The sequence below is a fragment of the Oncorhynchus clarkii genome, chromosome 18 (genome assembly GCF_045791955.1).
Source record: "Oncorhynchus clarkii lewisi isolate Uvic-CL-2024 chromosome 18, UVic_Ocla_1.0, whole genome shotgun sequence".
NCBI classification, from domain to species: domain Eukaryota; kingdom Metazoa; phylum Chordata; class Actinopteri; order Salmoniformes; family Salmonidae; genus Oncorhynchus; species Oncorhynchus clarkii.
Window position 1 is genome coordinate 30,792,072 of NC_092164.1, and position 14,942 is coordinate 30,807,013.

The 14,942-nt window shown below is 43.3% G+C and overlaps 1 protein-coding gene across 4 annotated transcripts; it reads left to right on the forward strand.

Annotated features, from left to right (window-relative positions):
- Positions 1-177: 177 nt before the first annotated feature.
- On the forward strand, positions 178-12,830 carry LOC139373319 (dual specificity protein kinase CLK2-like). Of its 4 annotated transcripts, XM_071113707.1 has the most exons (14): positions 178-330; positions 1,741-2,406; positions 3,341-3,540; positions 3,765-4,053; positions 4,885-4,975; positions 6,083-6,149; positions 6,892-7,008; positions 7,636-7,802; positions 8,355-8,449; positions 8,941-9,070; positions 10,349-10,431; positions 10,928-11,007; positions 11,297-11,387; positions 11,583-12,830. In XM_071113707.1, exons 2-14 carry the CDS (start codon positions 2,233-2,235, stop codon positions 11,769-11,771), a joined length of 1,773 nt encoding a protein of 590 aa, XP_070969808.1. In that variant the 5' UTR covers positions 178-330; positions 1,741-2,232; the 3' UTR covers positions 11,772-12,830. The 4 variants fall into 4 exon arrangements, with proteins under 4 accessions (XP_070969808.1, XP_070969809.1, XP_070969811.1 ...); XM_071113708.1 differs by lacking the exon at positions 1,741-2,406 and having other exon boundaries at positions 200-330; XM_071113711.1 differs by lacking the exon at positions 4,885-4,975 and having other exon boundaries at positions 227-330; positions 1,730-2,406.
- Positions 12,831-14,942: the final 2,112 nt, after the last annotated feature.

Here is a 14,942-nt window from a genome sequence, read left to right on the forward strand (position 1 = left end):
TTAAACATTAGTAAAGGCACTAGCTCGCACCTGAAGAAGGGTCTGGCCGGAAAAAAACAGTAGCTCTGTGGTCTGGCTGCGGCTGGAAGAGTGTTTTAATTAGGGGGTGTTTACTTGTGGGGAGCAGTGCTCGTAGCTTCGAACTATCCTGTTCTCGCGAGCTTACATTGTTTCTCTAAAGCGGAACAATGTAAACTCGCGATATCAGGATGGTTTGTACGAGGTTAGAGCCCTAGCTAGCTGAACCAATAGTGAGAAGTGAAAACTAGGAATTGAAGCGCAAACACGGATTTCCTGTGGGATAAACGCACAGGCCTGGCTGATATAACGGTAAAATAATATGGAAATACACGTGTGCACTACATTGTATTCCGGTTTCAGTGATATGTTGATCCACGCGAGTCCAATTATAGTCAGCTAGCATCAAAGCTAACGAACGCGAGTAGCTAGGTAACGCTAGGTAAAATGGCGGTCAAATTAACTAGCTAGCCAATGTTATGCTAGCATTAGGGAGCTAGCTAGCCAACCGATCTAAATAACTATTAGCAAACGTTAGGTAAATATCAGAAATAGTTAACCAAACATTTATTTGAACAAAATGACAATTTATACAATTCTTCACGAAAGCAATTCGTGTGCCTGCATTTCTGCGAAAATGGCGTCGGCTAGCTAGTAACAACCTACGTTAAGCCAGCCAATTCGACAGAATGTCGTAGCTAGTAGTGTGCTAGCTAGTCTGAGTCAACAAATTGCCATTTATCAAGCTACTTAGTTTACTAGTTGTCGAACTACACATTTTTGGTAATCCCATGTCTTTACCTATCACACTTAGCTAAACTGGCACAGTGATTAACTCACGACATTACTTAGTTAACATTTAGCCAGGTGACATCAACTAACTAGGTACAGCACAGTACCTAGTTAGTTACAGTTGGTTGGTTTATTAGATAACGTTATAAGGCCACCCCCAACTTAATAACAGTGCCTTCAACTATTCACACTCCTTGACCTTTTCCACATTTTGTTGTTACACAGCCTGAATTTAAAGTTCCATTTAAATTTTTACCCAATCATGTCAAAGTGGAATTATGAAATTTGTACTAATTAATTAAAAATGAAAAGCTTAAATGTCTTGTTTGAACAAGTTACATCAGTTGCATGGCCTCACCTCTGTGAAATAAGTGTTTATTAGTGGTGTAAAAATATTTTAAAGTACTTAAGTCGTTTTTTTGGTTCTGTACTTTATATTTTTGACCACATTCCTAAAGAAAATAATGTACTTCTTACACCATACCTTTTTCCCTCACAACCAAAAGTATTTTGAATACTTAGTAGGACAGGAAATTGGTACAATTCACACAACTTATCAAGACCACATCCCTACTGCCACTTATCTGGCGGACTCACTAAACACAGGCTTCGTATGTAAATGATGTTGGAGTGTGCCCCTGGTTACCCGTAAAAAGGAAAATGGTGCAGTCTGGTTTGCTTAATATAAGGAATTTTAAATGATTTATACTTTTACTTTTGATACTTAAGTATATTTTAGCAGTTGCATTTACTTTTGATACTTAAGTACATTTAAAACCAAATAGTTTTAGACTTTTACTCCGGTAGTATTTTACTGGGTGACTCACTTTTACCTGAGTAATTTTCTACTAAGGTGTACTATTTGTGTACTTTTTCCACAACTGGTGTTTACCATGATTAAATGAGTACCTAATTTTAGTGTGTACTCAGCCCCCTCCTGTACTCCCTGTTGACCCATGACTCCGTGGCCACGGCACGCCTCCAACTCAGTTATCAAGTTTGCAGACGACACAACAGTGGTAGAACCTGATTACCAACAATGACAAGACAGCCTACAGGGATGAGGAGAAGGCCCTGGCAGAGTGGTGCCAGGAAAATAACTTCTCCCTCAACGTCAACAAAAGCTGATCGTGGACTTCAGGAGACAGAAGAGGGAGTACGCCCCTATCCACATCAACAGGACCGCAATGGAGAAGTTGAAAAGCTTCAAGTTCCTCAGCGTACACGTCACTGACAATCTGAAATGCACCCACACAGACAATGTGGTGAAGAAGGCACAACAGCGCCTCTTCAACCTCAGGAGGCTGAAGACATTCAGAAGAAATACTACTGCACTGTTGGAGCTAGGGACACAAGCATTTTACAGATGCACAATTGATAGCATCCTATCAGGCTGTATCACTGCCTGCTACAGCAACTGAAATGCCTTCAACCACAGGGCTCTCCAGAGGGTGGTGCGGTCTGCTCAACGCATCACTGGGGGCACACTGCCTGTCCTCCAGGACACCTACAGCACCCGATGTCACAGGAAGGCCAAAAAGATCAAGGTCATCAACCACCCAGCCACGACCTGTTCACCCCTCTATCATCCACAAGGTGAGGTCAGTACAGGTGCATCAAAGCTGGGACCGAGAGACTGAAAAACAGCTTCTATCTCAAGGGCATCAGACTGTTAAATAGCCATCACTAGCCGGCTACCACCCAGTTACTCAACCCTGCACCTTAGAGGCTGCTGCACTGTCTACATAGACATGGAATCACAGGTCACCTTAATAATGGAACACTAGTCACTTTAATGTTTACATACTGTTTTACTCAATTCATATGTATATATGGATTATACTGTATTTTAGTCAATGCCACTCCAACATTGCTTGTCCCAATATTTATATATTTCTTAATTCCATTTAACTTTTAGATTTGTGTGTATTGTTGTGAATTGTTTGATACTACTGCACTGTTGGAGCTAGGGACAAAAGCATTTTGCTACGCCTGCAATAACATCTGCTAAATATGTGTATGTGACCAATCAGATTTGATTTGATCTCTGTACCCCACACATACAATGTTGTTTAAGGTCCCTCAGTCAAGCAAATGAAACACAGATTCAACCACAAAGACAAGGGAGATTTTCCAATGCTTCACAAAGAAGGGCACCTGTTGCTAGATGGGTAAAAATAAAAAAGCAGACATTGAGTATCCCTTTGAGCATGGTGAAGTTATTAATTACACTTTGGATGGTGTATCAATACACCCAGTCACTACAAAGATACAGGCGTCCTTCCTAACTCCGTTTCTGGAAAGGAAAGAAACCGCTCAGTGATTTCCCATAAGGCCAATGGTGACTTTAAAACAGTTCCAGAGTTTAATGGTTTGATGGGAGAGCTGAGGATGGATCCTCACCTGGTTTTCTTTGACTATTTTTCTTCCTTTCCCCCACCATGCAGCTGTTCTGTATCCCTTCCTTACTGAGTGCAATCCAACCCCTCACCAACGGCAATGAAATACCAAGTAACATGTCTTGTCATAGATGCCACACTCAAGGCGGTACCCGTCCTCAGAAAGGGCCAGCCGGAGCAGCTATCAAGACCGGGACAGAGACAGAGGACGCAAGCAGAGGCACCGCAGATCGCCCTCTTTTTCCTCTAGCAGTGACCGGGAGAGGGATCGGGACAGAGACAGAAGGGGACGGGGAAACCGACAGGAGGGAAGCTACGCTCGCTCCAGGAGGTCTGTTTGTATGGCTGTGTTATATTTGTGTACTTGCAAACAAAATAATTGGTATGTAAGCTTTTGTACCTTATGATAGTTTATCTGGTAGAAATGTTTGTTAAACTCTCAATAGGTTCATGTACCAATATCAAAGGGCACTGATGGCATTCATTGAATAACGTGTAGCCTGAGTTGGTGGTCACCACTGCTTTAACCCATGGTGTTGGGCGCCTCTTTTGCAGCTACGATAATCGCTCGGCAGACCGCAGGCCATACGACCGGCGCTACTGTGAGGGCTACCGCCGCCTGGACCAGAGCCACGAACGAGACCGCGGAAACAGGGAAAGGGAACATGGAGGTGCACCAGCAGCAGCCGACGGCGGTTACTACGCACGTGACTTCTCACCGAGCATGTGCGACTACCGGAGGGGGCGCGAGAGGGAACGGGAGGAGTCGTACCGAAGGAAGGGCAGCAGGCGTAAGCACAAACGAAGGCGGCGTAGAACCAGGTCCTATAGCCCATCCTCCTCGGTGAGTACAGCCCGGCCCGAGCTTGTCCTTTAACCCTCCCGCTCCTTTCTATCTTTCTCTTCTCCTCGTCTTTCTGTCTCTCTACTTCTCTATTACCTTCTCTTGTCCACAGCTCCTGGACTTGGTAAGTAGTACAATATTTTGTTTTGTTTTTGTCAGCAGGATTTGAGTAGCTTAGTTAAATCCAGATTTACCTTCTACAGTCTTCTCATAAAATGAGTTGTGTAGTGAGACATTGACTGTTTTTGGACCCACGTGGATAAAGCATCATCCACATTCTCGCCTTCTGCGTTAAGTAGACATAAATGAGAGAGAGGACCATAGGCTGGCATGTATCTATGTATCACTGATGATTTTAATCTTGAACTATCTTTTGCTTGATTGCCTTACCATCCTCTCATTTTATTTGTTTTCTTGGGAAGTACTCTGTTTCGTTTTAAGTGGGCAATATCATAGTTGATGTAGATATTTTTGGTATTTTCTGAATTGGCTTTTTGTTGGATGAATGGATGGATATGCAGGTTGCTTCCTTATTTGTAATAGCACGGGTTAAAAGGTAGAGGGGGAGAGAAGCAGAGGACAAAATGTGATCTTTGACTTGTTCCCTTGCACTATATCCCTATCGTTATATATTTCCTCACGTGGTGTCATACGAATCGCCCTATGACCACCACACCCACCTACAACCACTACGTCAACTACAACATCACCCTCCTCCTCCCTCCTCTACCTGTGCCGCCTTCCATCGCCGTGGCTACGGCTGCCCCCGAAAACCCCCTGTCCCCTGTCGGTCGTGTCGTGACCTGCTAATGCTGTGGGGGCTGCAAACAGCGGAGTGACAGCCGGACGCGGGCACTGAGTGTGAGGGACGACGAGGAAGGGCACCTGATCTGTCGGAGTGGGGACGTCCTGCAAGAGAGATGTACTCACTGCCACTACTCTATCGTAACCCTTCTCCATATGAGTATTTAAAACCATAGAGCATTCACTGACAGGGGAGTGCCTGATGATGATGCCATGGTAGAATGCTGTTCGCTCTAGCTCAAAAAGCGTGTGTGGATAGCACACCAAAAAAATGTTGAGGATATCGGTTTTAGATAAATACTGCTCGTTGTGTTGAGGCTATCTAGCTGTGGTTTTATATCAGAGATAGAGTTTTCCCCTAACACAACATTTCCTCAACTTCTTAAGTGTCTCTTGCGTTTTAGTTTAAAGTCCAGGTCTAAAACAAATATTTTTTTTGTAATACATTAAGTGGGAAAAGCAATTAGGAACGTTTGTTTTGAATAGTTTTGCAACCCCTCATATCTAGCCCTTTCCTTCAAAACTAACATGAGGCCTACCTAGTTAACATCCATAGGGCCTTGTCTGCGGTGTTGCATTTTTGACCTTTGACAGTGTTGCATCTTTTTAATGCTACACTTTATAGAAGTCTTTGTAGTGGTAAATTAAGAGCATGATTTGTATGCTTAAAAAAGCACAGTTATTATGATCCATGATCTCATAACACCCACCCACTTAACATATAGTCTTACCATTTTCCAGCTCGTATCCCTGGCATGACTTGTATGTTCTTCCAGTTTGAAACCAAATTTATTTGCTTAGCCTGCACATTTACACTTATTTCAGAAGTTTTGCTTGAGTGGGTTTTTCAATTACATAGGTTAACCAGTAACCCCCCCCCCCCCCCCGACACCCTTGCTCTAAATTAGGCACACCACCAAAACATCTGTAGGAATATACTTTTGGTTTTCTTTCCTATAGGCTGCTGGGGGGCACTCAAACATTTTCCCATAATTTGTTCTGGTAGTGTGTGGACCCCGATTATCATAGGTTATCTAGGACCGTGTAAAAGTAAACATTCTTTTTGGCATCCCATTTGTCCACAACCTGAAAAGGGGGATGGGTGCTAGTATTGAAATGCCTGTCACTTTTTTTTGCCTTGATGTCCCTGCTCCGGTCCACATGTCTAATTCTTCTCTTCCCTTCTTTCCCACTCTCTTTCCCTGTCTCTCTGTCTGTCTTCCAGATGAGATTGTCAGCACTCTGGGGGAAGGCACCTTTGGGAGGGTGATGCAATGTATTGACCATCGTCGGTATGTATGAAAACTGCTCTGACTGTTAGCTGGTGGCCCTTTTTTAAAGCCTCCGTAGTCCTATTTTTGTTCTTTGTGTTCCCTCTACCTGCACTAGGTGTTTACTATTTACAAATAGTAGTTCTAGAGTTAGAGCCCTCCTCTTTCGGGTGATCCTGTTATTCTATCATGTCGTGGCCGCTTGCTATGGGTGTATTAGCGCCTGCACTTAGGCTCACTATAGACGTCTGTGTGCTTCTCTATGGGTCCTGAGTTTAGGGGGCTGGGCAATGATACCCCATGCAAATTTGTTCCGTGCTAATGTCCCTGCCTCTGCCCCCTGAAGCACAATACAAGTTTGAACTTGAACGCGATAAAGCCTAACTTCTTTTTGGTAACATAACATGTTGCATAATCAACATGCAAGGACAAGGGAATAGAATGTACTCATCACAATACAGTTTGCTTGTATGAAATAAGGTGGAATTTCATGGCTCAACAAGTTTGGACAAATGTATCATGTTAAAGAGGCTGAAAAATATTTTTTCAAAAGCTATCCTTCGGGTATCCATCTTATTTTAGCTACCAAACCTGTGACACCAGGTTCCCAAGCAACAGCACTAACTCGGGTTATGTAGATGGACCTAATTTAGGGAATCACAGCTTTGCACCGCAAGGTATTCCCTCGTGTGTTTTGTGTCTATATTCATCATGTGGTGTGGTTAGTTATGTCTTTGTCATTCATACTGTATTTGTCTTACAGGGGAGGGGCCGCTGTTGCTCTGAAGATCATAAAAAATGTGGAGAAATACAAGGAAGCAGCTCGTCTGGAGATCAATGTGCTGGAGAGAATCAATGAGAAAGATCCGGAAAACAAACAGTGAGTAGCCTACTACTGACTCAGACCACTACGGTGTATTGTTCATTACCAGGGATTTTTCTCCAATTTAAATACTTTCTCCAAACAGTGTAATTACATTCATTTTCAGGAATGGACTTAAATGACTAAAATCGGGTATGAAGTATGTAGAAAAGATAATGGACCATTATATTTTGAAATAATATAATCTTTGAGAACTCACAGTCACCAAAATAAAAGCTAGACAATCAAGAAGACTTGAAAATTCCAATTTAGAGGTATTGATTTTATTAGGTTTAACACGTTGAGCTTTAAAACGACACCATTTTTCTCTCAGCTCCATGGCCAACTGTGTAGAATTGCAGGAAATGAGCTTTTAAACTGCAAAAATATCTCTCGGCTCCATGGAGAAATCTGTAGATATGCATAAAGTTGGCTTAATAAATGCAAACCTTTCTCTACATCACTGAGATGGGGTGGCCTCAGAAATTCAGCCTTGCTTACCACGCCCATTGCCACACCCACCACCTAAGCCCCCCTTTTGATCCTGAAGAAAACCCCTAATTACACAGGACCCTGTGTCATTTTGTTTTTATTGACTTATGTTTACATTGTTAGTTATGTAACCCCTCTCATCTTTCCTCCCAGCCTGTGTGTGCAGATGTATGACTGGTTCGACTACCACGGCCACATGTGTATCTCCTTCGAGCTGCTGGCCCTCAGCACCTTCGACTTCCTCAAGGAGAACAACTACCTGCCCTATTCCATCGCCCAGGTCCGACACATGGCCTACCAGCTCTGCCTGTCCGTCAAGTGTAAGTATATATTTATTTGCATATAAAAAAAATATTGCCTTTATTTAACCGGGTAAGTAATTGAGAACACATTTTCTTTCACAATAATGGCCCGACATAAGTGCAGAAACTAGCAGTCAACTAGTCAATTGTCACTCCACAGCCTAGCTGTCAAGTGTAAGTGCACACCGATATTACGCTACTATCTTGTATTTATTGCCTTTGTTCAACCAGATGAGTTATCAAGAGCACATTCTATTTAACAATTTCAACATGACCTACCAACTGGTCATAAGTCTCACTCTAACAACCAATGCCCTACATAGACCCCTATCACTACCGTGACACAAGCCTTCATTCATTCCTTTTTGTTGATTTAGCCATCCCCCTCTTTACTCACCTAGAGAGGTAGGAATTGGACTATAATGCCACCATTGTTTGCAATAAGAAGTCTTTAGCCACATGAGGGCATCGTTGGTTCAAACACACCTATCAGAAGAGTGTTCTTTTCGTTGACCACCATCGAATGTGAATGGCTGTTGGGATTTTAATTGTTTTTTTTTTTCCTCACAGTTCTTCATGATACCAAGTTGACGCACACAGACCTGAAGCCAGAAAACATCCTGTTTGTCAATTCCGACTTCACTATGACCTATAATGTAGAGAAGGTGAGACGAGGAGTCGGGCCTCAGGATAATAGGCTTTCTGCAGAGCCTGTTTTGCTTTCAGAGGCTACATCCCAAATGGTACCACCATATTCCCTAATAGTGCACTACTTTTAACCAGGGCCTGTTCAAATGTAGTGCTCTATATAGGGGAAAGGATGCCATTTGGGACACAGGCTGAGTGTCATCGCAAATGCTTTGGCAGTCAGCTATTGCCTGAAGTGCAAATAACAATTAGACCTAAATGTACCAAAACAAATGGGAATCATTTTCAGTTTGGATACAGGTATGGTTTAATGTCAGGAGCATGAAAATAGATAATGTCAATGTTACTAGATATCAGGACTAATCAAGGTATCATTCATTGGCCAATTGTCTAAAAGTTTAGCTTTATGTGTTTCATGAGGTTTGAAAAAAAAGTTGCATTCTGCCTTTTATTTTTAACAAAACTATAAGGTTCTAAGCCATGTCCTTTTTCACCTTCCTCCCTACAGAAGCGCGACGAGCGGACAGTGAAGAGCACGGACGTACGGGTGGTGGACTTTGGTAGCGCCACATTTGACCATGAGCACCACAGCACCATCGTCTCCACACGGCACTACCGCGCCCCGGAAGTCATACTAGGTGAGTGACGTTCCAGAGTTAGCCCTATCTTCCTTCAGGTCAGTTAGCTGAACAATTGGATGAGGACTATTCTAAACTAAGGGTGGTGTAGCCACTACATTGACAATGGACTGCTATAGTGTTATGATTATTATGAATAATGACTAAATGATGTATACATTTAACGTAGAATTATAACTAACAGAATTCTACCCTGTCTTTCTATAATGATAAATAATGTTTGTTCATTAGGAAGGGGTTATGTAGCATAGACCTAGGAAGAAAGGAATGTATGTGTGTGTCGAAAGAGAACAGAGAGGAGCATTAACCTATGTTTGAACCGACCTGGCTGTAACTCTGGGGAGATTAGATAAGACAGGGAGAGCCCCTCCAGAGCTCTTGTATCTGGGGGAGACTGGAACTGTTAGCTTAGTGGTAATAAACTGTGGTGAGACTTCATGAGAATTTCCAAAGGTTGGTGTGTATGCATGTGTGTAGGTAGGGTAAGAGAAAGTTATAAAAGGAATGTCTTTGTAAATGAACAGCAGCGCTCTCGTAAATAAACCTTACTGACTATTGTAAACTGGCCTCTATATATTCTATTTCAATAAGAACCTTACAAATTCTTAGTAATAGACAGTGTTTTAAGTGAAGCTCAGTTTATGAACATTAAAAACAAAATTCACATGACGTATAGTCTGTCTGGTTGGGCTATTCTAAAACAGAGGGGGTGTTCCTTAGCAGTGGCATTAACTGCCATAATCTGCCAGTTCGGTTCCAGTCAGGTAGACACTGAACAGCAACCCACAGTCAGACATTAAGCACAGTTGACTGGCTTTGTACTCACTTTGCAGTACATGAGACAATTAGTCGAGTGTGCTTGCTCAGAGTTGAGCTGAGTTGATTGTCTTTTCACATACTTTCAAAGCTTAATGTGTAAGCTTACCCATGGTCTGTTATGTGGCCTGTATGAGTCCTTGTTCTATTTAAAGAAGCTAAATCTTCACCCTCTTGATCTATGATGCTAGTTGTGAAGTCACAACCAATTTTAAGGCAGAAAGCTGCTGCTGCCGAAACTTTGGTTGTTGCTTTTGATAAGTCGAAGCACTGGAGCAAGCGTGTGAGGCTAGGGTCTTACATTGAGCTTTTTCATTGTTTTATTAGTTTCCACCAGCCTACACAGCACCAATTCAGATGGAGTATCCCAATTGACAATACTTTTAGTCCAGTATTAGGCTTAATCTGTGTCCGGGAAACCACCCCCAAAAACATTTACCCATTCTGTGTTTTGTCCTGTAGAGCTGGGCTGGAGCCAGCCGTGTGATGTGTGGAGCATCGGTTGCATCCTGTTCGAGTACTACCTGGGCTTCACCTTGTTCCAGGTAAAGCCCCACTTCCCTTCCCTTCCCAATCCCATACTGTCTGTGGCGACAGCTGCCTTCCAAGATTACTCTCCGTGTCTGGTCGATTCGGGTTGTCAGGAAGGACTGAACAAAGCCCAGAATGGCTTTCGCACACACATAAGCAAACACACACACACTGAGCCAGAGAGCGCAGCAGAGAGACACAGCTGCTAATCCAATTGGGACCAACCCTTGGTTGACGTTGTTCTCCGTGTTCCGAGTTCTGCCTGGCTATGCTAACGCCATAGGTGATGGCGCTCTCATACTATTCCACTCATTCTATTCAAAGCTCTCAGCATTTATGGCCAAATTTTACTCTGTGCTATCAGTCAAATTGTTGCAAGATAGATAATGGTGTGTGTTGGCATCGGTCTCGTTGCTGATATCCACAATCTACATTTATGGCCATTTATACACTGAAAGAGATGCAATTAAGATTTACCTTTGCTGTCTTGTTTGTTCATCCCTCCCTCAGACTCATGATAACAGGGAGCATCTGGCCATGATGGAGAGAATACTGGGGCCGGTGCCCTCCAGGATGATACGCAAGACAAGGTCAGAGCTCACACATACACACACGACCAGGTGCATCTGTGTAGTTGCAGGTCAAAGTCATCCATCACACACACCCATAGTGTTGCTTTGTCTAGTTGTTGACGCAGAGCATCAAAGTGAAGTTGTAGGTTTATGCCACATCAAAGGGCCTGTTGGGGATCTTTGTCTGTGGGTATTGAACCCTATGGCAACTCTTCCATGCTGCTGCCCCTGCGCACACACTGTTTTTATCTATATATGCCGCTCTTCCTCAATCTTTGCAATAATTTCTCTCTCCCCTTTAACTCAGGAAGCAGAAATATTTTTACCGTGGCCGTCTGGACTGGGACGAGAGCTCGTCAGCTGGGAGATACGTGAGGGAGAACTGCAAACCCTTACGGGTAAGAGAGCAGCTCCTTGTGTAGCACCCCACTACTTATCTTCCTTCCCATTCACCCCCCCCCCATGTCGGATTAACCAGGGATTTCTGATATCAACCTCTATTTAGACATTATTGAAATGAACCCTAACCCCAAATATAGTATTCACATTTTCCTGATTTTCATTATGTTGATCACATCTCTGTATGTTCTCAGAGGTACCTGTTGTCGGAAGCCGAGGAGCACCATCGGTTGTTTGACCTGATTGAGAGCATGCTGGAATACGAGCCCGCTAAGCGCCTGGCCCTGGCAGACTCCCTCAGACACCCTTTCTTCGAATCGGGGACAGCAGGCGATGCAGTGGGGGGGAAGAGCTGGGAGGGCAACCGCGACATCAGCCGGTGACCCGGGACCTCCACAGACTCTTAACGATAGAGCGATTTTTCAGGTGGAGCAGACCGATACGACCACTTCAGGCGGTACGGACAAATTTGATGGACCTTATCAGTCTGTCTGAAATCCCTTGGCCATTCATCACAGCATGGACCCATTTCCTCCTGCTTACTGTACTGCCCCCACCCATCTCCACAGTTAGGAGAGAGGCTCATGCTGGCAGCTAGAAAACCAGAAGGACTTCAGAAAAAGACAGCCCTCCTTTTAGTCCTCTCGGCTTCTGCTCCAACAGAAGGCATATGACCAAGAGGGGAGTTTTTAGCCCAACCTTAGATTACCCAGCTCCAGTCTTCCGCATGTAAAGGAAAGGACCGGCCTCGTGTAGTGGAACACTAGTGAGAGCAAGAGAAGCCTTGCTCTGAAAGCCAATATCGTGACCTCTTCATTTGAGGTGAAACGCTTGGAGAAGAGGGGCACTGTCTTGTATTTATTTGGAAACTCTTGCCACAGCTATCAATCTTGGCTAATGTTAGCCAATCGACTGGCACGTTTCGTCAATGAGTGATTGCCACTCCACATTTATTGCTTATATAGGCCTCTCCTATTGATATAATATATCTACTGTATCTCTGTTACGTTATGCAATGCTTCTGAGGAGAGGGATTGATGCCATATTAATGTAATAATAGTATTCACAACTGGACATGTTTTCTCGGCTGGTCCTCATCTAGTCTGGGGAAATGACACACTCACAAATCAGACCCCATACAACAAACTGCAAACTGCCTTTTACATGTGTGATAGTATCAGGCCTGTGGTCTGAGATGAAGCACACACAGGGTCATAATAGTAACGTATGGAATCCCAATGCCACAGGCACACAGCAGCACACGGTTTACAGTATTTATTATGAGACGCTACCGCTGTTCATCTCCTCCCTGTACATTTATTTTTTTGTATAAGATTTAAATGTATAAAACTATGTATGATTGTCGAATTAAAGTTAAGTCCTCCTTTGCCAAGGCTTGTAGCGCCGTTGGTTGAGTTATGGGGAGGCGTTTTTCTCCTAAATACTCGACTGTGTCTATGAACCCTGATTTATTTAATGACTGTAGTGTGTTTTGGCCAATGATATAGAAGGCTGTCAGGAAACCCTTGACTGACCCTTGCCTATTGCTCTATTTAGTAGTGTTGTACCATCAACTCTGCTGCTGCCTAAATAGTCTAGATGAGTAGTGTTAGGACATGGGCTCTGAAATTATCTTCTCACCCCTATTAGAGGAGAAGGACCAATGTTCCCCTCCGATGCGTTTTGAGAAGGAGTAGAAAGGGGTTTGCAAGAAAATATTGAGATTCACCCATGGCCACTCCGTAAAGTCTGCCGTGTCACCCACAGCAAGGGCCAAGGACAGGAGGATCAGCTGTGGCAGCCATGCAGGAGTACCTACCGCCATGGGTATTCATCCATCTTTCAGTAACTCCCTGGCCTGCTTTCCCTCGCTCCCTCATCTGCTACCATGAAAACTAGAGCACAGCCTATACAGAATCTGTAGATGTGTGCCAGTAAACTAAGGTTAAGTTCACTGGGTGAACTGAACAATTAACCTTTAATAAACGTCTAGCTATAGAAACAAAAAAATAACCCAGAAAATACGTTTCATTGGATTTTGTACAAACAGTTTATTTCCATCGGTCAAAATGTATAGACATGATCATGGGTGGTGGGGATTGAGTGACTTTTGTGCTATTTGGGTACAAAGTAGTGGATGGCTGATGGCTCAAGGTTGCACCAATGAGTCACTGTCAGCTTCAAATGGCAGCTATGCTAAAGAAAAGCGGATATCCCCTTGCTGACATTGAAAACAAACGTGATTCATGCCTCAATACGGTCTTCCTCCAGACTGGCTTCTCTCTGCCCCCTCTCACTCTTTACTTATGGTCAGAACTAACAGAAATATCACCTGGCAACACAGGCCTATAACTATACCTACACTGACAGTTCATTAAACTAACCAAATTCAAATAATGGGCATGGGTCATTCCATGTCATTGAAAACTACATGACATGATACTTGTTTCTTTCCTACACTAGTTTGTTTGCATCCCTGTAATGAGATTAGTGCTTATGTCTTCAGCTAATTTGCCTGAGAAGCAGGGAGGGTTGTCTGAAATCCCAATAAGAGGAGACAAGGCACTTTACCGGACAAATGCGCAGAAGTCCATCAACCGGAGTACCTCAAAGCAATACTGTTTTGCCACTGAGGAATGTGGATTACCTGACTTCTTTGGTTACAACAAATCGACTATTTACAGGTATGTGCCAAAAAATGATAATGTGGGTCACACTTGAAATGGCCTTGCATTGATTTTTGTTATGTCTTTATTATTAGTATGGTTGGCTGTATTGTAAATAATGTAGTTTACATTGTCATGATAATGCCACTTTTCTAAGACCGTTCAGATCAACTTGCAATCAGAGACAGTGCATGTATTAAGTTGTGTAGTTTCCCTCCTTTGTACTACCATTGTGCAGAAAACATCTTCCCAACCTAATTATTTGTATCTTTGCCGTTGACAGGTTTGAAAAAACAGGCCATTAGTTGAGTTCCTCCAGCTCTGAGTGAGAGATACTAAAACTCTACTGCAGCGCAGACACACAACTAGAGAAGGATTTTAAGTCCCTGGGTGATCCCATCAAGCAGTTCAGCAATTGTGTCAGGGACAGGGACAAAACCAGACAACAAAATACACACGAAAAAGTGCATGGGGGACCGATGGAAGAGCATAGTGGTGAGCATGGGCTCAACGGAAGAGTGTAGTTGTAGTCCGGAGGCACAGCAGTCAGAAGGAAGACTGTCTCTTGCAGAGAGCTGTACTAGACTCTTGGCTCAGAGCATACCAGCCTGACATTCAAAGAGAAAGGTCGAGGTGGTTGGCCATTGTTTTTAGTTGATATCAAATAATTAAAGGCCAGTTTCCCAGACAGAAATTATGCCTAATCCTAGACTAGAAAGCACTTTCAATGGAGATTATTAATTGAACAGGCTTTTTAGTCCAGGCCTAAGCTAAATCTTGTCTGGGAAACTCCCTTAGAGCTTATTTAGATAAGTATCAGCATTTAAGTACAGTGCATTTGGAAAGTATTCAGACCCCTTTACTTTTATCCGCATTTTGTTACGTCAC